Consider the following 22,771-nt stretch of genomic DNA (forward strand, 5'->3'; position numbering starts at 1 on the left):
GGCAATGGAGAATCAGATCTCTCAAGAGGACCAGGTTGGCGTGTATGGAGCGCCCCCGTACCCCACCCGTCTGGGTGCTGCTGATGACGTCCGGGAGGAACGGCGCCAGTCGGTTATCGATTATCTTCGCGAGGATCTTCCGGTCCGTATTTAGTAGTGAAATAGGCCGAAGGTTACTAAGAGTTTCATTAGGCGTAGTAGGTTGCTTGGGTATAAGTGTGATGACTCCGTCATTGAAACAGTGCTGCAAGTCGCCCTTGGCCAAGGCCATAGTTAGTGCCGAAAACAGGGGCGGACCCAGCCCAGAACTTCCGGTAAAAGGCTACTGGCAACCCGTCAGGCCCAGGGGCCTTGTCAGGGTTCATGCTTTTCATGGCCGCTTCACATTCGCCCAGAGTTAGGTCGTCGCTGAGTTAGGTACTCCGATTCCCGTCTAATTGCTTCAACGGGGCCCATAGAGATGGCCACTTCCCTTCGTCGACTTCTGACGGGGAGTACAAGCAAGTATAGAAGTCGTAGACCTTCCTTTCGATGTGGTCCTGCCCCTCGATGACAATTCCATCCTCCACCAAGCGTCTTAGCATGGGTCTTGATCTCTTGGTTTTTAAGGCATGATAAAAGCCAGAGTTGAAAGTCTCCTCTGCACTGATGCCAAGACCAGCTTTCTTGTGGGCAGCGTGGCGGAAATCGGAGAGGATATGGGCATGCAGTTTCTCTTGGAGTACATCTATAGCCGTTACTGTGTACTCTGTTGGAGGATCAGATTTTTTTAATGATCTAAGGGCGCTGCGCAAGTAATTGCATCTTCGACGTTTCAAGTGGACGAGTTTCTTTGATTCCGAGCGTATAAAGCAAGTGATACGGGTTTTTAGGAGTGCCCAAGCTCTGTCCGGTGGGATATTGGCCAAACTTTCACGGAGGGAGCATAATTGGTCAGCCATCCTGGTGCAGAGGTCTGTGTTATCAAGTAGTGATGAATTCAGGCGCCATATGCCCGGCCCGAAGGCAATGCTAGGATGTACGTCGACTGTTAGCAATACCGAGAGGTGGTCGGATACAGAGACAGAGTGACTGCCTAGCTGAATGATGTCGCATTTCGTGGAGGGAGAGATCCATTCTTCGGGGACATAGAAGCGGTCCAGGCGGGCTTGTACCCCTTGTCCTTCCCAGGTGTAATCGAACTTCTCACCATTGAGGTGACGCCATACATCAACCAGGTCGAAATTTTCCGTGAAGTCATGTAGTACGATCGAGGTTCGGTCGTTGTAGGTGGTCCCATGTGAGCGACGGTCCAGTAATAAATTATGGACGCAGTTGAAATCCCCTCCCAAGATGAGATCGTCGAAAGGCCCTTCTAAGAAGTGATCCAAGGCCCGGAAGAAATGAGAGCGCTGTGCAGGTCGATTTGGGGCATATAGGTTCATCAGGCGAATGCGTCGGGCCATTAAAGTTACATCTAGGCTCACCAGGCGGCCTTCAACGTCCGTTCGGAAAGAGCAGGCGAGACCGGTAAAGCTTGGCAAAAGAAGGGTTGCGACCCCGCAGCTGCGGGTCGTGCCGTGGCTGTAAAAACAGTCAGTTGCATTAAAAATGTTCTTCAGGGAATTAATATCCTCTGGGGTCGTGGTATGAGTTTCTTGAAGGAAGACTATTGCCGGCGAAAGATGAAAGATCCAAGCGGCAAGGGCGTTTCTTTTGCGACTGTCCCGAAGGCCGTTTGCGTTTAGTGTTAGGATACGAAGTGTACTAGTCATGATGGTAGTGGGTACGCACAAGACTATTGTTTCTGCTTCTTTGGTGTAGAAGCAGAATCTACCTGCGTGCTGGGGTGATCCGTTTGGGGTGAAGGGCGTAGAGATGGGCGCTTGGTTGATCGTTTTTGGTCGGCGTTTCTTGGGAGGGCTAAACCCTCCACGTCTGAGTCGGCGGAGTTGCTGGTAATACTCGCGTATGTTGGAGAACGTAGGTGGGTTTCACTGCTCGGCGTCTTGAATATACTGAGAACTGTGCACGATTCTTCAGAATCGGAGTCGTCCAAAGAGGACTGGTCATCTCGCGCCCGAATCCCTGGCGCGCTATCCAGGTGTTCCGACCCGTCAGCTGTACTAGTCGTACCCAAGGCAGGGGGCTCCCTAGAAGGGGTTGAGCCTCCATCTAGAGGTACAGGAGGGGTTTCGGTAGGACTAACGTTGGTCTTCTCATCCTCCGTTGTAATCTCTGGCTTCTTCTTTCTCTTCGGGCACTCCGCCCCCTTGTGCCCGGACTGCTTACAAACGTAACACAGCATCGTGACGTTAGGGTAGAAAGCCTTCGCCCAGTGGCCTCTAATCTTGAAAATATTAGGGACGGGCTGCTTTAGTTTCCTTAAGCAGACCCGTCTATTACCATTCTTCACCCCTTCAAGTGGTCCTTCGTGATGAAGCTCGTATTGAACGTCAACTACTTCGCCATAGGGGGCTAAGTCCTGGGCAAGCTGAGAACGATTCACCCAAAAGGGTAAGTCCTTGATGAGGATCCAAAGGTTCGGATCACCCATTGCGTCGATTTTCAGGGCTACGCCTTCAATGCTAATGCCCATCGTTACTAGCTGCGTCAGCGCAGCTTCGTTGGTGAAAGTTACTAGGGCCGTGGATCTCCCCGTGAGCTGGAAGCAATCCACGGACCTTGGTCCTGTGGCATCAAAAACAGCAGAAGCCACATCGTCGAAGGGGTGAGACCCGAAATGAATCCTCGCAGAGGCCTTCTGCGTGGCACTGATGGAGGCAGGCCTGGACGCCGAAGCCATAGCCAACTGCTCGGCCGGCGAAGCACCGAGTTGCCGACAATGAGCCCGTACACTGCGCGACACGCGTACCGAGTAAAAAACGCAACCGATGAAAAACGCACCGAAAGACGCGACTATACCGATGACGTGTATACCCCGAATAAGAACAGATACTACACTTTGATCTTAGCCCAAAGGCCGAGAAGCGATACTAATTGCACGGTTAATTAAGCTTAAATATTTCATTAATTAACGCTAATTAATTAATTAAATTAAGAACCTAATTACTCGAAATTATACAAAACAAGTTGGGAAAACCAAAATATTACCTCTCCGAGTCAAGACGACTACTTACAAACTTATTTAGCCAGATATGGAAATGTTTCTTAAGTTAAAATTTATGAAATATTAAAGCAGTATACAAAGCATAGCAAATTTACTGTAAATCAGACGACATTTTACATCCAATAATGATATACTTGTACACATTAAAATCATCCGATGGGGGAAAAACGGGAAATGAAGAGATAAAACTTTGGAGGGATATTACCTTTACGTGTTTGTAAAGGCCCAATTTTCTACTCCTCAACTGTATGCCCTCTATGTTCAAAGCCATATTCACAACAGGGTTGGCATGTAAACACTATCCTCTCGTTTCACCTCAACGATTTTCTTAGTTTAACAACATGACTGTTAACGTTACATAACACCAAAGCTTATTTGTGGCTACACACACTGAAAGTAAATGCGTACCATAAAAAGCATGAAAACACGAAGCTATTATCCGATTACGATCAGACCTTTCACTGGTCTGGGCTGCGTTCAGCAGAGCTCACCAAAAAAGACAGCGGATTTTGGAAATGTTTACCGGTGAGCTCTGTCGTCATAGCTTATCTCCGGTCATCGGCGTTTTATAAATGACGCTAGCGCAATAAAGCGTGCAAGGTACCAAGACTTAACAAAAATTGTAGGATAACATATTTATAGAGATAGATAACAACTTTTATAATTAAAATTAGAAAATAACATATCTCTTAAAATTCTCGGGTGATCAACTGGTTTCACGCCAATTAAATAGCTATAGTCCCATAAAGTTATTTGTATTAATTCCTCCATGGTTTTTTCGCCAAGCTGAGAACTACGCGTTTTACGTCACGTTATCCAAAAAGCCGACTATTTTCTTTGAAGACCGCGCTAGCTCAGCGCTAAGCACCGTGACGTCAAAATTCAAAAGCAAAATCCCGTTATGTAGCTCTGCTGAACGCGGCCCAGATTTCCACCATGATTATAAAATCTAAGCCTAATTATTTAAAAGTGTATTTAACTTTCGGCTGAACCGTTAATGTCTCTGCATTACAGAAACGAAAACCAAACCCAAGCGTTTACTATCTGGTTCACTAGGCCTATTGACAAAAAAAAGTTCATTTGACCAACATAGTAGCGATGTGCTTGTATTCACTTTAGAAAGGATTATGCTATAAACAGATGTAGTATAGCTTAAGTAATATATAAACATCCATTTTAAATAATAATATTAAAAAAAATCTTTGGAATATCAAAATGAAATAGAGCTTTAAAGCTACAAAAGTACTAAATACATCATAATTACGAAAAATATTTCCACATATTCACTTTATATTATGCAAAACGGGAATATTAAGGTTCTGAAGGATTTCTTTACACATCAAAACAAAACGAACTTCTAACGCAGCGCACTAGTGTTACAACGGACGGACACATATAGACAAACACATAGACTGCTGTTTTACCCTTTCCGTATTAATTTTGAGTTGAGAGACATGATTATCTTAAATATTAAAATAAATATAATTAATATTAAATATTTTCTTCGATAGTTGTTCGCCTTATTGAGCGTTACATCGTTTTGAAAAAGAACAATTAAACATTCTTGAGAGACTTGACTAATATTGGCGTTTGAAATGAAGCATACGCCGGTTGCTTCGCCTTCATCAAATAGGTAGTATATAAGGGTGTCGAATCGCAGCTATGGATAAGAACAGCGCAATTGCGTGAACCTTTGGTGGAAGCCCCACCATTGGGAGGCCGGACGTTTCTCGTAACCCTGGCCGATCGCCGCGTATGTCTTAACCTTAAGGAGTATTAGCCAGGTGTACAGACTGGTGTCCATGTGGGATGGACAAAAACAAAGACCAGAAGATGCTGGTGTTAGAAGCCAGGTGTACAGACTGGTGTCCATGTGGGATGGACAAAAACAAAGACCAGAAGATGGTGATGTTAGAAGCCAGGTGTACAGACTGGTGTCCATGTGGGATGGACAAAAACAAAGACAAGAAGATGGTGGTGTTAGATGCCAGGTGTACAAACTGGTGTCCATGTGGGATGGACAAAAACAAAGACCAGAAAATGATGGTGATAGAAGCCAGTAAGTACAGACTAGTGTCTATGTGGAATGGACAAAGACCACAAAATGGTGGTGTTTGAAGCCAATAAGTACTGATTGGTATTCATGTAGAATAGACAATTGACTAGTCAGATGAAGTAATAGTGGCCAGTTGATTTGTGGATAGATTCAAGTTTTGAAATTTCCGGGAACTGTGAATACGGTCCGGAAATAGCGAACACATTTGCTTCAATTCGGAAACTGCGAACACGGTCCCCTGGGGTGTAAGTCAATAACAACAGACAGACACACACACACACACACACACACACACACACACACACACACACACAGACACGTCGAAATTAGAACCTCTCCGTGACATACGTCACTCGGAGAGGTAAAAAGCTATTTACTGGATGAAAAATTGCTCTAAAATAGTCTATGCACTGCGAACAGAAGTACCACATACCCAATCTTAATTATTTATCAACCCTATATTGATTAATTTAATAATATTACATCAATTAGTTTTAATTGCTGACTTAGTGGACACATTTCCTTGAACATCTGTGTTCGGCAGAGTAAACATCTTTACAGGCGCTCATTGAAAACCACTGGGATTTCAAAACCCTATAGGATGGCTAGATTTATCTTGATTTCCCAATACACCATTTTCAAAAGTCTGGAAGTAAAATAGAGTCTGATGTGTTGAGTACCTTGTTTTCTAACGCGGACCACAATTTAATTAAGATTTAATTAAGATAAGTCTTCTTACAATACGTAACAAATTTTGACTGGTGACATTTAAGCCCTATTTAACGTCTTTGCGTCCACATAAATATTCAATGTTCCGTCTAAACTCTATATATAAGCAGATGACACTGCAATCGACTTCGCCCCATTTTGAAAACAGTAGACCTATTTGATATCGTCGGATTAATCAACTTTTGTTGGGTAATGCATAAAGGGTACCGAGGAAGTGGGCTTATGAAGGAATAAAAGGCTTGTCAATAAGTGTATCGAGGCTTCTCTGCACGCGCTCTGCCATATTTCGAAGTTGGGCAATCTGCAGCTGGTAACCAATGGCAACCGAAGCGACCGGTTCGGAAGGTCCTTGAAAACAGCTTTCAGCTCTCTTTCTCTATTTGTTAACCCCGAATCAGCCTTTTCGTTCGGCCTTCCTTGGTTCTCAGGACTGTTATTGTTTGAAAATTTAATGATTCCATTAGGGCTTATCTCTCCCTTAAGTAACTATAGTTTTTTTTTGATTTCATTTCCAAGAAGAATTCGTCATCCCGCCCACAGTTCATCACATTTAATCACAGATTTATCAACTTGTAATCTTATTTCAGATTGTTTTTTCTTCATGACCTACACAGTTGCAATTGGTTACAGAATATGAATGGTCAAGCTGTATCAAGGACAGCCATAAGTTCATAAGATATGTTCCATAATAAGTTTTCAAACTCCTGGTTACAAACTGGAGTTTGACATGAAGTGATTGAAGTAGGTCATAGATTGGAGGTAAAGCAACATACGCCTGGTGAGGCGCTGTCAAAGGCTTAGCAATTCAGACTAAATAGGAAGATGGAAGTCCTGCAAAATAAACCACCGAATGTAGGACTGCAATACTCGCTTCTGTCGTTCTCGAACTAGCTCGAGCTGTAAGTCTGTAGCACTACGAAGTATGGGTAGTCTCATACTTTTGGAACATATCTTATTAACTTATGATATCAGTAACACTAGGGAAATCAAGTTCATTAGAAGTAGTTTGGTTCAGTTCTTTACAAGGGTTGGGACTTGTGCTAACACCTAGCCATTAAGCCTATTAAGAACTTCTTATTGTATACCTGTAACCTTTATAATTAACTTCTAATTGAGCATCGTTTAATTAAAATTGATAGTTGCAATATAACTGGTTAAAAAGAAATGCCTTCAAGGAGATGTTTTACTTGAGTGGGCATCTACATAGACTTCAGATCCTTAAAACATCCCGGGCAACGCCGAGTTTCTTGGCTAATATAGATTTAATAGGAAACACAGATTTGTTTATATCTTAGTTACGCTTAATATAGTGTAGTTATTTTATCTTGGGAGAACTACCTAATCCAAACACTAAAAAACTAATTTTGTCACAGGCTGGATTCGAGCCTGTGCAAAAACCTGGAGCTGATCTACTGCAAATCGCTTACTGGCCACTTTAAATTAAATATGTTTATTTGTATCAATGGAAATAGAGATAAAATGGAGTGAGATAGTATGGACATATGTCAGCAAAGAAGGTACAAAGAGGCTACCCTCTTAGCTTGGCTGGAGTGTTCTCGCTTTGGAAGTCTTTCTCTGCTTTCTTATTGGTTGAAATGCGGTGAACCGGATTAGAGGTGGGAACCCGAATACCAGAAAAATACCATTACCAACCCACAAAATGAAAACACAGTTCGGATATGCCCACCCACTCCGTAACAGTCAGAACTCAACCCAAACCCGCCTAAATCCATACCCAACCGTTGCATACCCATGAATGCCCACTCAATTTTTGAGAAATAATATAAATGAGTGGTTTGGATCTGAAAAACACATGTTTTATTGTCACTATTGAGTATAACTGAGGTAGTTTTTGTGTACATATTTTAGATCCGATAAGGTTGAACCACTGAGTTCAGTACGTCTAATGTTTAACGTTGTCCCAGTGCTGGAAAACGGACGCAGGAATGGCCAGTACCCACGAAGCTACTCTTCGCAGTTTTGGGAACTGAGTCGATTTCCTCCAAAAATCCAAGAGATCAAACTCTTCACCAGCTATATAATACGGGAAAAGAAAGAATCAGCATGGTAAATGTACAAGTATGCTCAAACAGCTTGTGTATTTATGCCATTTAACTGCCGAGGCAATTGAGCATCGTTAAAAAAGGCAGCATAGCACGGGTCTAGTGGATTACAGAAGCATTCAACTGAGAGGTAGTTGTACGGCAACGCTTTATTGCTTTAACCTGAACGTGGTAGCGAGCGTCCAATATAAATGCTGACTTCATCGTCGTCTTCGTTATCTTCAAATCTTTCCAGTAAAGATAAATCTCCATCCAGGAGTTTAATATATTCTTCGCCGCTTTCCGTTGATCATCGCTGGCAAATTGTAACTTTTTATATCTAGAAAAGGAACACATCATGTAATACTTTCTTACTAAATTTAACCCGGTGGCTCACAACGATTAACTTTCAGCTAAGTACATCTGACCTTAATATGGTGGACAACAGCCAAACGGCAAGACGTAAAGCTGAAGCTTACATTTGTGGCCATCGTAAATGAGTTTTACTTTGGGTGTAACATGCATGCAGCGTAGTAGATATCGTTCAATCAAGGTTGAATCTCTCTCTTTTGGAATTAATTCTTGCCGTAAAACCTCGTACCAAATGGCAACAATGTTAATAGTCGGAATTTTTTCGGCGCTCATCTTCATTGAACAGGTTAAGAAGGGACGTAGAATTTGCACAAGTTCATCAACGAGGGTATCATTGACTTCTGTAATTCTATGCGATTGATTGTGCTTCAAAAGAATTTCTTTCACCGGTATGGAATTTTTCTGGTACGATTCCAGCATAATTAATTTGCTGTTCCAACGGGTAGTCACGTCTTGTTTCCATGTATTTGGAAGATTCGAATTTAAGCCTGATTTTTTAAATAAGTAACTAGAGCCTTTATACCATCGATCGTACTCTTAATAGCCGGAAAGTGTTCGACCAGAACTTTATCTTTAAAAGAATGTTCCAGTACCAAATTCAAAATGTGGCATTTTCAAGTTTAACGATGTGGGAAAACACCAACCATATTTGACCCACCGTCAGTAACCGACATAGAATTGGCAAGAATCTTACTCACGTCATGCGAGGGAAAATAGGTTTGCAAGATTCTTGCGCACTCACCTCTGATATTTATGGTAGACTTTTTCTCGCCCGGAAATTCCTCTACCGCTAAAAGTTTGCTGTTGAGCGCAAAGTGTTCATCAATAAAGTGAACATTCAAAGAGAGGAAATGGCGTTGCTTATATTTTTCAGTCCACATGTCAGTAGTAAAAGCAAATCTTGGGTAAGATAGAGATTTCTCTAAGGATTCCATTATGTTACTTTTGATGGTTGTGACTACGCCATCAAGGTGTTTTCCCTTTAACGTTTTACGGTTTTGCATGACCTTTTGTACATCAAGAGTTCCATGATCAGCTCCGAAATCGGCGAAAGCTTGAGCAATGCGTAGGAACCCTTTTAATTCTACACTGTATAGTGGTCGTAAATCTTGAGCCAACCCTATTACGACGTTCCTATTGAGTTCTTCAATCGCACACTCTGATATTGGTGTCCTCGGAACGTACGTCAGGATAGCACTGATGACCTTGACAGGGCTCGCAATACTGGACGTTGGGTTCCACAACCGTTTAAATCGCGTAACAAAGAATGTGTGCCATTCTTTGCTTCCCAGGACAAAAGATGACCACATTTTTGACATTGAACGTAACTCGTTGCTTCTCCATCCACGAAAATAATCCGGAATGATGTCCACACAACAGATTTTCCTCTTTCATTAACATTAAACGTAACGCGCTTAGTTACCGAATTGTTCGCGATTACATTCTTGATTTCTTCTTTAGTCCATTTTTCTTCACGCTGGGCCTGAGCCATATGAATATAAGAGACAAATAACTAATACAAAACACGATCAAGAACCACTTACGGTCACTGGGCAATAAATAATACTAAATATACCCGCACTAATTGTAATGTGGTCACACAACGCTTGTTGTTCGTACTATTCTGATGAAATTCAAACGTTATCTTTAAATGCTAATAGGCCTACTTCGTAACTAAAAAACCATTATAATTGAAAAGGATAGATAACATATTGGGTAGGAAAGATTACAACAGAAACTACCCACGCCGGGCACGCCAACCGTTAAAACTGACCAAAACCAGTCAGACTACCCACCCGCGCATTCCGATATCCATCCACACACACCTGCCGATGGGTGGGTTTTTTATGGGTAACCCATATTTTTCACTTCGGGTTCCCACCCCTACTTACGTGACGTTTTTAATATTTGGAAAAATGTACGAACTAAACAACCAAAGGTCATCCCAATACGGGTAAAGTTTTCGATTAAGAATATTCTTTTCGAATTGTTCATTTTCCTGCGTAAAAAAGGAAACAGCATTAAAGCAACGTTATTTTCAATTCACTACAATATTGTTAACGTGAAATACTGGGAAAGAACAACAATGCCAGTCAATCATTTCTCTGGTTTTATCATGAGCTAATATTAAGCTACTAATAAGCTCCCCATAAGTTACTCGAGCAGTTCTTTTTAATACACTCGCGCTTTATTCCACGCGCTTTTCCTAAGGGTTTCGATCCGTTTAAATGAAATGATGTAAAATATTAGTGATGATCAATTGGCCGATATCGCAAATTAATCGATGCCAATACCCATTTTTTAAATCAATTAAACTAAAATATCAATATCAAACAATTAGGTACGGGAAAAGATATCAAGCTATTCTTTAATTTAAATTTCTCATGTTAAAATTTAAAAGAAGATAAATTTTATTATTTTCTGACACAAAAACTGGCAGCTTCTTTGCTTAATTCCCGAAGTTTTTTTCTACTCTAAAATTGAATTATTAACGTTTTTTGATATTAAAGGAGAAATATAAATATAGTTTTCGTTTCATTTGAACTAGTTTATGTAGGGGAAATGAGCACATTTACCGATAATTGATCTTACTAATCGAGACGATTACTGAGTCTATGCATTAATATTTTATAAATACTTGCTGAATATTTTTAAATATTAAAGTTTATACTGTTATTTCAGATTCATTGAGTTAAATGACTTCGTATCGTTATTTCAGTTAAGCTTTGATATGGACATTGGTTAATTTACGATATCGGCTAACGTATATAATCTCTTTATAACATTAAATCGGAACTTCAAGTGTCCAACATTAATTTTCGAGACAGGGACTTGCAAAACATAAAATGGGAAGCCATTGCCAGGGAAATGAAATTGACAGATAATTAATATAATATTAAATGATAACGTCGATACTAGTCCCACCGCCATTTTGTATGCTTACCTTCTCGTCTGCTCGCAAGAGTACCCAAACCGCGCTTACTTGAAGCGCCTATGTGAACGATAGACCTCGCGTAGAGAACAAGCTTACTCCGAAACCGATTTTTTGCGCGAGATACGACTTCATACTTCGGAACCTACTTTACGCTTCAGCTCGAGAACCTCGCGCTTGTGTAAACGAGCCTTAAGCGATTATTTTATGAGAACTACTATTTAAACCAGGCTGGTTTCGGATCCATTCCTGTTTATCGGGATGACTGTGAAAGTAGCATCGAAATTGTGTTAAAATTTTGGAAAAGGAATGAAAAGTCTCGGACGTATGTTTTAGCAAAAGCGGATCCGCTTATGGTTTTAGTAAATTAGTTAAAGGAAAAAGTCAGATGACATAACATTATACCTTAAAGGGATGTACAATCCGTTATGTATGGGCGGGGCCTAAATCAAACTTATCTTCCATCAAATATAGCTCTACTGAGCATGCGTGAAGTTCGTAGCATTATCAGTGCATTGGGAATGGGCATCTACCGTAGAAACAGACGTTCAAGCAGACGACAGCCTAATCACTACTCCAGGAAATAGTAACACTACTACTAAAAAATATAGTTCTTGAGTCTTATAGACACGCCCATACATAACGGATTGTACATCCCTTTAAAAGAACGGCCTTTTTCTAAATATAAAAGGAAAAATAGGATGAAAACAAATAAATGATCTCTTATTACAAAATAATTGCCATTGAGTTAGTTTTAAAAACGAGGACTACTGCGCCATCCGCCATTGCGTTAGTGGCATCCGATGAATCGAACCTCTTAAGCGCGTGATCGAGTGGGCTATGCCCTTACCTCTCTCAGCCTGTGAGAATTCAAGCAATCCCGTAGGGGTAAGACAGGTCTGGATCTAGCCAGTGCGGGGCCTAGGGCAGATTGCAAACGCGAGGCCCCTAATTTTTTAGTATAGGTTAAAAATTCCATATTTATTCATTAATATCGAAATCATTGACAAATTCCTCGAGGCTCGAGGACTTTATATCAGAATGTTGTCAGTTTATATTTTGGTTCCACCCACAATTGTGGCATGGCCTAATAGATCACGCATTCCCGCTTCACAAAACTGCTAACGCATGGTCTACATGGGTTATGACCATTCATGAACGCGCGTAATTCTCGTTCTTGGGAAAGTTTTTATGTGGCCTTTACACGCTCAATTTTTTGCGCAAATTAAATGGGGAACATCTATAAAATAATCATCTTAAAAATTATTCCCAAGACTTTTCACTAATTGTGCAATTCAAAATCCATCAAGATGTTTAAAGCTCAATATTTAGGAAAAAACCTTATAATTTAATTGGACAAATATATTGATGGAATTCAACATGATATATTCAATTGTATTGAATATATTTTGATCCCAATAAAATTGTTGATGCTGAGTCCGGGTACAATTTTATCGTCCAAACATTACATATAAAGCGTCAAATACACAAACTTTAATGTTATTCGAAAACGAAATATTGTTCAATTGTTTGAAAAACATTTTGCGCGATAAAAACTCATTCAGATTTTTTTACGCAAATATTGTCCAAAATTTACCGCAAATGATGTTCAATTTCCAAAAAAATATTGTGGCATTATATTTGAACTTTGCACAAATGTTAGTCTGGATAGCATTTTATTTATACTTCGTAACTTAAACAACGAGCCGTACGTTCTTTTTGCCAATTATTGAGCGTGTAGGGTCCCCAGTTTTATTGCAACATGGGCTTTCTATTATGTTCCCAGTGGTATGTTAATGTAAAGCGAACCCTACACGCAAAAAACGTGCGGCCCGTTGTTTTAGTTACAAAGTATAAATAAACGTTATCCAGACTAACTTTTCTGCAAAGTTCAAAGCCACAATATATTTAAGGAAATGGAGCATCATTTGCAATAAATTTTGCACAATATTTCCATAAAAAACTGCTCAATGTTAATTAAACAATTGAAAGATATTTCGCATTTGAATAACATTGAACTCTGTGCTTTTGACACCTTATATGTAATGTTTGGACAATAAAATTGTACCCGGTCTATGGACTCAACATGAACAGTTTTTTTGAGACAATAATAAATTCAGTATAATTGAAACTATCATGTGGAATTTAATTAATATACTTGTCCAAGTTTTAAGGTTTTTTTTCTAAATATTGGCCATTCAACATAATTTTGGATTTTAATTTGCACAACAAAGGAAAAATTTTGGAATAATCTATAAGATGATGAGTTTTTTAGATGCGCCCCCCGTTTAACTTGTGTAAAATATTGAGCGTGTAAAGGCCGCATAATCTGAATTCTCGAACAGTTCGATTTATTAAAATATGTTGAAACGAAACATTTTGCAATTCTGAAACGGCCCGGGGGCCTTTGATATTTAGTGGGGCCCCTCCCAACAGCGGGGCCCTGGGCAGCTGCCCGGTCTGCCTTATGGGCGATCCGGGCCTGGGGTAAGAGGTTGACGTCGCTAAACTAATGGCGGCGCAGTAGTCCTCGTTTTTAAGACTAATTAAATGGCAATTTTCTTGTAATAGAACATTGACGTTGGGTGGGGCTAAAGGAAGTCACGTGACTCTGACGTCATGGATATACGTCTAAATATTTTTTGGAGGACAAGCAAAGATTTTTGGAGGAAGCTTTAGAGCTCTGTCACTTCTCTCTTTGGCTTATTTAATCAGTTATATTTTAAGTTAATTGCAATTCAGTGTTCCAAAATGGTTAGTTTTTGTTCAGTGTACGGTTGTTCAAAAAGGGCGGATAGAGACGGTGCACATTTATCGTTTTATCGATTTCCCGGGCTGAAAGAAAAAAGTAAAAATAGGGCCTTGGTCAACCTGGCCAAATTAAGAAGAAAACGGTGGATTGAAGCTTTAAAAAGGAAAGATTTAACTACAAAAAGATTAAATATGCGAGAATATGTTCTTTGCATTTCATTTCTGGTAAGAATAATGCATTTACCTATAACTCAGTTGACGATATAATTATACATAACGAGAGTATGTATTTCAGGTAAACCTGCTGCCTTGAAAGATGATAAAAATCCAGACTGGGTGCCAAATTTAAATCTGGGCTATGATAAATATGAGGGCCAGGATAAAGTATCTCTTGAAAGAAAACAACGCGCATTGAAAAGATTGCAAACGGAACCATTTCCTTCTCATTCAAGAGTTTCTAATCCAGACTCGGCTTCGAATGAGAGCGAACCTGATGTTAACATTTCTGATTTACCTGATGATGTAGAAGATTTAATGGATGATCCCACATATTTGGACAAATCCATACAAGCTTCTCAAAGTGTAGAGACCAAAGAATGCCAAACTTCTCAAAATATCGAGACGAAAGAGTGCCAAACTGACTTACAGGTGCAAAAATTAGAACAAGACTTAATTGAAGCTCATTTTGAGTTGGAAAAATTACAAAGCAAATTAAATTTAGTCTCTGTTTGTCCCGAAAGTTTTAAAGATGATGCTAAAGTAAAATATTATACGGGTTTAGTTTCATTCGAAGCTTTAATGGTTGTATATAACATTGTTGAGCCCTTCATACCTTTTAGAAAACTAAAATCTTCCCCACTGACAAAGTTTCAGAAGATGATAATGTTTTTGATGAAACTAAGGCTAAACGTAGATTTCTTAGATTTAGGTTATAGGTTTAATGTTTCAAATAAAACAGCATCTCGCGTGTTTTATTCATGCTTAGACATTTTTATTCTCGACTTGGACACTTAGTCACTTGGCCTTCTCGAGATGATTTGCATAAAACAATGCCAAGTTCCTTTAAAGAAGTCTTTGATAAAAAGGTAACTGTAATTATAGACTGCTTTGAAGTGTTTACTGAAAAACCATCTAACCTATTAGCCAGAGATCAGCTTTGATCTCAATATAAACATCACCACACCGTAAAATTTTTAATCGGCATTACACCTAAGTGTTCAGTTTCTTTCCTTTCTGAAGCTTGGGGTGGCAGAGTATCTGATAAACATATTACTGAAAACTGTGGGTTATTAGATAAACTTCTTCCCGGTGATATGATACTAGCGGATAGGGGATTTAATATAGCGGATTCAGTTGGGTTTCACTGTGCTGAAGTTAAGTTACCCGCATTCAAAAAAGGGAAGAAGCAGCTATCTCCATATGAAATCGAAGATACACGAAAAATAGCTAGTATAAGGATTCATGTGGAAAGGGTTATTGGATGTGTAAGACAAAAGTATACCATACTTGAAGGACCAGTTCCGTTAGAAATGTTAAATGATCAGGATGATGATGAAAAAAAGTAGCTACTATCGACAAGATTGCTCAAGTTTGCTGTGCGTTATTTAACGTATGTCCAACAATTAATAAAGAATAGATTTAGATTTTTATTTTGAAATTGTAACTTTATTTCAAAATAGGTCATCTTTTTCAAAAACCTTGTTAACATTATCATTAAAATTTAAGTAATAAAAGTATGTCAGATTCAATGTGTCATTTAAAATAGGAACTTCATGACCATTTGTTTACTTGACGCGACAAGTTTTACATTTCCAAGATCCTTTAGGAACTCTCTTAATTTTGAGGCATTTGGTATGGTACCAAATAATTTTACAGTTAGTGGCTTCGCAGAATATCATTCGCTCGTCGTCACTAACTTTCCCATCGCAAATGCACCACTTTTTTGGATTCTGTGCATGGCTAGGTGTATCATCTGTATGTTGCAGTGATGAGCCACTACGATTACTATTTGTAAAAAATCTTCCTAAAAGTTCCACCATGACAGGAGCTTGGAATAACTGAGTGGCTTTGGCTAAATTTGCTTCCCAGAAATTTTTATCTGGCTCAATTCTTTGCATAAATATTTCCCCTTCTTCGGCCCAAACAACAAAATCACAGAACGCTTTATCACAAATGAAAATCTGTGCTTGACACTGGTAATAATACGCATGTTGCTTATCAAGGACTAACGCTCCTCCCATTTGGACTAGGCAATTTTTTTTACTCGTGAGATCAGCAACGGATCCTCCCTTCACGCAATAAGGGCATTTAATTTCAACACAACCTTTTTATCTTTATCACATTCGCAACTGACTAGGGCATCCGGAGAAGCACCCAAATAAGGGTATTTGGAGTTAATCATCAAACCCGCACGAGTAATTGTAAGGTTGCATGACTTATGATTGTGTTGTAGTTTCTTCTCATATGCTTTTAAAGCTACATTTTCTTGGCTAAATCCCCATTCCGTTGCTTTAGTTTTGAATTTGTACTTCTCAGGATAACAAATTGATTTAACGAGACTGGGACTTGACAGAGCTGATTTTGTATTGCAGGCTGCTTTGAATTTAGAAGCAGTTATTCTTCCACCTCGGAATTCAAACCATAGTTTAGATTTTGCCTCATTTCTAGTGTTCTTCTCAATTTCAATGGCCTCATCTTCGGTAATGCTGATAGTGGTTTTCTTACTTAGTTCAAGAAGATCTTTGTAACAAAGCTTCATGTGGTCATCAGAAAAAAGAGATTTTAAACAATTAGTTGGTAATGGTTTTGGTATGAAATGGTCCGAATACGATGGTATGGAGGCTAATACAACTGGTTTTGGATTTAGAGTACATAGCTGAGCATAGATCTCTTCCTTCTCCGCAGCAGATGGAACTGGGATAACTTTTTTCTTTACTTCTCTTGGGGTTTGTTCGCTTTCCAAAGCTAGGCATTTTCTTTTCGATGATGAAAGATCTATCTCCCGCACTCTAGCATATTTAACCTCTCTATCGCTAGGTGCTTTCCACTGGCATAGTAGCTCAGTGCATGTCATGGGACCTTCTCGTTGCCTTACCGCATATTCAATAAAAAAGAGAATGGCTCCAACATGGGAACAGACTTCGCCTAACCCAGCAACACACGTACAGTGACCTGAGAGAATGGTACCATGTTCATCGGATATAATCCACGGCTGTGTTGGTGTCTCATCAAAACTTTGAGAATGCTTAACCTAAGACGAATTTATGTTAGTTGACATGTTTTACTATCAGCTGACGAACAAAACCAGATGTGAAGAATTTATATGATTCAAGGCTTTTATACGCCTTTAATTCTTCTAGAGTGTAGGAACTTTTCGTGTGGATCAGATATGTAAAAATATCTGGATAGGAAATGTCTGGCCAAACCTAAGTTCTACACCAGTCTCTTTGGGGTTAATTAAATAAGGGTCTAAGTCATTGATAACCTTAATTTTTTCACTATAGCGTATGGCAACATCTTTATTTGTTTTAGATAACTCTTTAAAATACTCACTAACGTTAGTAGCCATTAAAAATTAGAAAATAAACTCAAATTAATGAGACACTAGACCGAACTATAACATGTTTCTATGGCATTCTGTCGTCTGCTAAAATCTGCTTGTCCTCCAAAAATTCAAACCAAACCGCCAGTCGATGACGCTACTTGGTTGCCGTAGCAACGGAGGCGGGGCTTAGGTTAAGCGTCAATGCTCTATAAGAGATCGTTTATTTGTTGTTTTTGTTTTTTTTTAAAATATTTTTCCTTTTAGATTTAGAAAAAATGCCGTTCTTTTAAGGTATAATGTTATGTTATACTCCATTTTCCTTTAAGCATTTTGTCAATTTTAGTAATTAATGATGACTTTTATAGGTATAGCCTGAACACTACTGTTCTTTTACCTCATAACCAGAGAGTCAATTCATTAATTTTTCATCCCAATGAACCAATGGTAGTTTCCACTAGCAATGATGGAAAGTTTCAAGTTTGGGCTATAGATGACAGAGATGAAACTGATGGAAATGAATCTAAATCAACCTGGCAATGTGTCACCATGGGTTTTTATCGAAATGAACCCGCTGGCGATGCGGATTTTAGTGAAGATGGTTCAGTGGTGGCTGTTTCTTTTAGTCACGCAGCCTTATTATGGATCCCTGATAACGCTTGCTTGAAAGCTATTCTTTCAGTTCCAAATTCTGATCTTAAACGGGATAAAATCTCATAAGTTTCAATTAAACCTTTGTAAATTTAATACTTTCATTCATTTTAAATACTTTAATTAATTTATTGTAGCCAAGTTAAGTTTGGAATTGGAAACTGCGCTCATCTTTTAGTAACTACAACTGAAACTTGTTTAAATGTCTGGAATGTTGTCTCATTAACGAGTAAGGCTTCAAATGTTAATTAGAATTCAATAAATAATTATTAATTAAGCTTTACTTAATTACAGTTCCATGGCAAGTTGAAATGAATGTTTGTTACTTGACGAAAAATCCTATAAGTGAAATTATGGCGGTTTTTAATAAGGAAGGCGATTGTATGTATTTTAATTGTTGAATTAATTAATTAATTAGTTGGATGGTTGTTTAATTTTTTTCTTGTATTTGTTACGCAGGTTATTTTTTCAAACCAACAGACCCTAAACCTATTTATACTTTACAACGTGCCACCAAAACGCCAGTCTTAGCTAGTGTTTTTGTCCCTAAAAAGGAAATTTCAGCGGAAGAGCTTGAAAAAGATTCCAACTCACCTCTTGAAGATTCTTGTCTCTATTTTGTGAATGAAAAACAAGTAATTTCTTTCGATCTTCGTTTTGAAAGGCATAATTTATTTCCTTTATTAAATTTAATTATTAGGAGCTGATGGTTATTAGCTCTGATATGGAAAAGTTAATCGTCGAAGTAGAAAATAGCCATGAGGAAATAGTAAATCTGGAATTTCGGATTTAGTAAAATCCGAAATTCCAGATCTTCCGAGAAAGCAGTTTTCAACTCTTCTTGCTCAGAGTAAGAAATCGGAAGTTGAAAAGTATGAATCTACTTTTCGAGCTTATCAGGAGGGAAATTTCGCCAAGAAACAGTTCCAAGAGGTTTGCATCCATTATTTAGCATTTCTAAATATTACTACAATTTTTATTGTTTTTCTTTATTAAGTGAAGTGTACCTTCGCATGTTGTACCATCAGTTAGCACTTTGTGTTTGGATTGTTGATAGAAAGACAAGATTTAGAAACATGATTAAATTTGTAAATTGGAATAAAAAAAATTCAATAAAATGCTAACTTTTGATTAGGGGTAATTATAAGTCATATTAAAAAGTTTTATTTTCTTCACGTTAAAAATAGTTTCAAATTTCGCGGGTTTTTAAGGGTTCTAGCGCCATCTCTTGCCTATTTCGAAGTGGCTATATAGGCCCAAATTTTGGGCGTAAATAGTCCCGGTCTATTTAAGCCCAAAATTTGGGCCTAAATAGCTGGTCTCCAACGTCTTACTATTTAGGCCCAAATGTTGGGCTTAAATAGCCTCTATAATGCAGACAGCTATTTAGGCCCAAAAATGTTAGCCATACAATTTTGGGCGTAAATAGCAAGGGCCGCGCGGCGACGACTAAAATTTTGGGCGAAAATAGTATGATGGGTGCAAGCTAGTTAGTTAGGCCTAAGTAGTCTTCGCCGCGCGGCCCTTCCTATTTAGGCCCAAAAAATTGGGTAGATATAATTTTGGGCCTAAATAGCCAACGTTCTTAAGGCAGATATTTAGGACCAATTTTTTCTGCGATTATACTTTTTGGGCCTAAATAGTCGTCACCGCGCGGCCGTTGCTATTTAGGCCCAAAATTATATCCACCCAATTTTTGGGCCTAAATAGCCAACGTTCTTAGGGTTGCTATTTTGGCACAAAATATTAACGCTCTAAAATTAGGTGTCTTATGAGTTGCTTAGGTGATGTCCGTCGTTCAAAAATCTTTATCCCATATGCATAAAAATTATTTAAATTTTGCGAAATCGTAGGTGTTGTCGCAATGTCGGGAACAATTAAACTAGTCGTCGCGATGTCGGGAACAATTAAACGAGTCGTCGCGATGTCGGGAACAGTTAAACGAGTTGTCGCGATGTCGGGAACAGCTGAACGAGTCGCCGCAATTAAAAACTTTCTCTCTCGCGACGTCTTGTTTCAAAAATAAGCCGCAAATTATTGATCTGATGCAATTGATAAAAACTTATTCTACAGGGCCGGTAGGCCCTTGTAGATATGACTTGATACCGTTTTGTAACGTTAAAGTAATATTCACCCGCTTTTGCTAATTTCCTATGGAGATTAACATGGGTTTTTCGTGATGTTTCCCCACCGATAACTTAAAAACTACAGCGAAGATACTTTTCGGAATTATCTTAAATTAACAATTAAGTATTCAGGGTGTGCTATCAGCCAGTTTGATCAAAACAATTAAGTCTAAGTATGTTAATTTTAGTTAAATACAGAAGTACGGCTTTGACCATCGTGATTGGACATAATAATTAGCTAGATCTCTTGGAAAACTCTGTGTTATTTCGCATCTGTAGTGTGGTGGTTATCACGTCCGCTTCACACGCAGAAGGTCCCAGGTTCGAGCCCTGGTAGATACATGTATTAACCATCGTGGTTGGACACAAGAATTAGCTAGATCACTTGGAAAACTCAGTGCTACCACGTATCTATGGTGCAGTGGTTATCACGTCCGCTTCACACGCGGAAGGTCCCAGGTTCAAGCCCTGGTAGATACATGTTTTGACCATCGTGATTGGGCGCTTGAATTAGCTAGATCTCTTGGAAAACTCAGTATTACCACGTATCTATGGTGTAGTGGTTATTACGTCCGCTTCACACACGGAAAGTCCCAGGTTCGAGCCCAGGTAGATACATAGCAAACATAATTATTCAAAATTTAATTACATTAAGACTGAAGTGACAGATATTATATAAAAACGTCTTGGTTTGGACCAAGGCCGAAAAAACAAACGATATGTGTGAGGTTTATCAATTGACTGAAGTTCAGATATTGAAATTTTTTTCTAGTTATTTTTATCCACTCAATCCTTAATCAATATTTAATTCAATCAACTGATTTTACTGTTAATCGATCTAGTCCCTCTAAATTAATTGAAAAAATTACATATCTACGCTTTTTCAAGAACAATTAATTTCATGATAAAATGTTTTCGGAAAATGTAATTGTTCTTGAAAAAGCGTAGATATGTAATTTTTTCAATTAATTTAGAGGGACTAGATCGATTAACAGTAAAATCAGTTGATTGAATTAAATATTGATTAAGGATTGAGTGGATAAAAATAACTAGAAAAAAATTTCAATATCTGAACTTCAGTCAATTGATAAACCTCACACATATCGTTTGTTTTTTCGGCCTTGGTCCAAACCAAGACGTTTTTATATAATCTTATACTGTTGTTTTAATAAAGTTTTTAGAAAGCGTTTTTTTTTAAACTCGCCACTTTCCCTTTCCAACTGCTAAATAGGGGGTTTTGAATGAATGGGATGATTTTAAAGAGAAGGTGAGCAGTTGAACCATGCATGTTCATAATTAAGAATAAATGTTCGATAGTAATTAGCAAAGTGTTTTAATTCTTTTTTAACTTGTTATTTTGGATGGGTTGTTCTCAGTAAAAGATATACACACTCTGCACTGCATCCTTACTTAACCTTGAAAGATGTTATACTTTGTGCAGCTCAGCAGATTCCATTGGTTGTCAAAAAGACCATAATATGCCATCGGATACACTGCTAAGACTAGTGGAACTTTATTATAATACTAATTTCGCATTGTAAATATGAGTGTTCCTTGAGAAAGGTTCGTCATCTTGTTTATGGCGAACCCGAATTTGCTGAATACAGTGAACACAACCACTTTCTCAAATGTAGGCACCATTTTGAATGTGGGTATTCTCCTTTTCAGTAAACCTTTATTTCCGCCAAGCGGGTTTCAATGGGTTTCATATTGAGGGAATAGGTTGGCCATTGAATTTCTAGATGGTTCTCTCCGAAACGCGCCGTTTTCAACCGAACGTTCGTGCAGACTTATGTTGAAACTGACATCAAGAATCGCCCACTAATCTAGATAGAAATCTTTCTCCAACCCCGGTATTTTTAAACCATAGTGGAACAGAATGTCGCACCCGTGGCCATATCTTCGCCGGAGGAAGATTTGAAGTTTCATCGAATCATTCCACTTATAATAATAATTGTCTAGACTTTGTCTAGGCCTATTTATTTGTGCAACATTAAAGGATATCTCTATCCATAAGAATATGGCTCAAGACATTGATTCCGTGGTAGATGTGTATTCAAATCATTGCAGTTAACATCAATGTCTCTTTACTGGACGAGCTATGCTCAACTGTTCACCTTCTCTTTAAAATCATCCCAATCATTCAAAACCACTTATTTAGCAGTTGGAAATGGAAAGTGGAGAGTTTGAAAAAATGCTTAGTAAAAACTTTATTAAAACAAAAATATACGATAAGTTAGTTTTTATCAATTGCATCAGATCAATAAATTGCGGCTTATTGTTGAAACAAGACGTCGCGAGAGAGAAAGTTTTTAATTGCGGCGACTGTACCACCATAGAGACTAGACCCCAAGGAGTGGCAGGTCCCCCGCTCTACAAGCGCAAATAATGATGTTGCTCCTAAATTGGTACATGAGAGCTTCCGGCCCGTTTAATTTTGCTTAGCGGAAGTCGCCCGGTAC

General features: G+C 38.7%; 2 protein-coding genes, 1 long non-coding RNA gene and 3 other non-coding genes across 6 annotated transcripts; 5 read left to right on the plus strand and 1 right to left on the minus strand.

Moving 5' to 3' along the window:
- Positions 1–2,783: 2,783 nt before the first annotated feature.
- LOC149657114 (U2 spliceosomal RNA) lies at positions 2,784–2,974 on the minus strand. Its single transcript, XR_016370226.1, has one exon. It is a non-coding gene; the product is annotated as a U2 spliceosomal RNA (small nuclear RNA).
- An 8,528-nt stretch (positions 2,975–11,502) lies between these two features.
- Positions 11,503–18,252, plus strand: LOC149657115 (WD repeat-containing protein 75-like). Its single transcript, XM_089844676.1, has 2 exons — positions 11,503–11,565; positions 17,901–18,252. Exon 2 carries the CDS (start codon positions 17,977–17,979, stop codon positions 18,250–18,252), a length of 276 nt encoding a protein of 91 aa, XP_089700802.1. The 5' UTR covers positions 11,503–11,565; positions 17,901–17,976.
- A 74-nt stretch (positions 18,253–18,326) lies between these two features.
- LOC149657116 (WD repeat-containing protein 75-like) lies at positions 18,327–18,976 on the plus strand. The gene is made up of 4 exons (XM_089844677.1): positions 18,327–18,412; positions 18,478–18,564; positions 18,643–18,818; positions 18,884–18,976. The coding sequence occupies exons 2-4, from the start codon at positions 18,495–18,497 to the stop codon at positions 18,974–18,976; spliced, it is 339 nt and encodes a 112-aa protein (XP_089700803.1). The 5' UTR covers positions 18,327–18,412; positions 18,478–18,494.
- Positions 18,977–18,984: 8 nt separating this feature from the next.
- LOC149657117 (uncharacterized) lies at positions 18,985–19,314 on the plus strand. The gene is made up of 2 exons (XR_016370052.1): positions 18,985–19,116; positions 19,181–19,314. It is a non-coding gene; the product is annotated as an uncharacterized LOC149657117 (long non-coding RNA).
- A 1,264-nt stretch (positions 19,315–20,578) lies between these two features.
- Positions 20,579–20,651, plus strand: TRNAV-CAC (transfer RNA valine (anticodon CAC)). Its single transcript has one exon. It is a non-coding gene; the product is annotated as a tRNA-Val (tRNA).
- Positions 20,652–20,716: 65 nt separating this feature from the next.
- On the plus strand, positions 20,717–20,789 carry TRNAV-CAC (transfer RNA valine (anticodon CAC)). The gene has a single exon. It is a non-coding gene; the product is annotated as a tRNA-Val (tRNA).
- The last annotated feature ends 1,982 nt before the right edge of the window (positions 20,790–22,771 follow it).

This window comes from Phalangium opilio, unplaced genomic scaffold (assembly GCF_054372755.1).
Source record: "Phalangium opilio isolate 3A_F unplaced genomic scaffold, DU_Popi_V2 ptg000077l_1, whole genome shotgun sequence".
Taxonomy (NCBI): domain Eukaryota; kingdom Metazoa; phylum Arthropoda; class Arachnida; order Opiliones; family Phalangiidae; genus Phalangium; species Phalangium opilio.

Bases quoted from the DNA above. Each gene is read 5' to 3' on its own strand.
- LOC149657115 (XM_089844676.1), top strand. From the start codon at position 17,977: ATGGTAGTTTCCACTAGCAATGATGGAAAGTTTCAAGTTTGGGCTATA.
- LOC149657116 (XM_089844677.1), top strand. From the start codon at position 18,495: ATGAATGTTTGTTACTTGACGAAAAATCCTATAAGTGAAATTATGGCG. The intron at 18,565-18,642 runs GTATGTATTTTA...TTTGTTACGCAG, and splicing joins TTTTAATAAGGAAGGCGATT to GTTATTTTTTCAAACCAACA. The intron at 18,819-18,883 runs GTAATTTCTTTC...TTTAATTATTAG, and splicing joins ATTTTGTGAATGAAAAACAA to GAGCTGATGGTTATTAGCTC.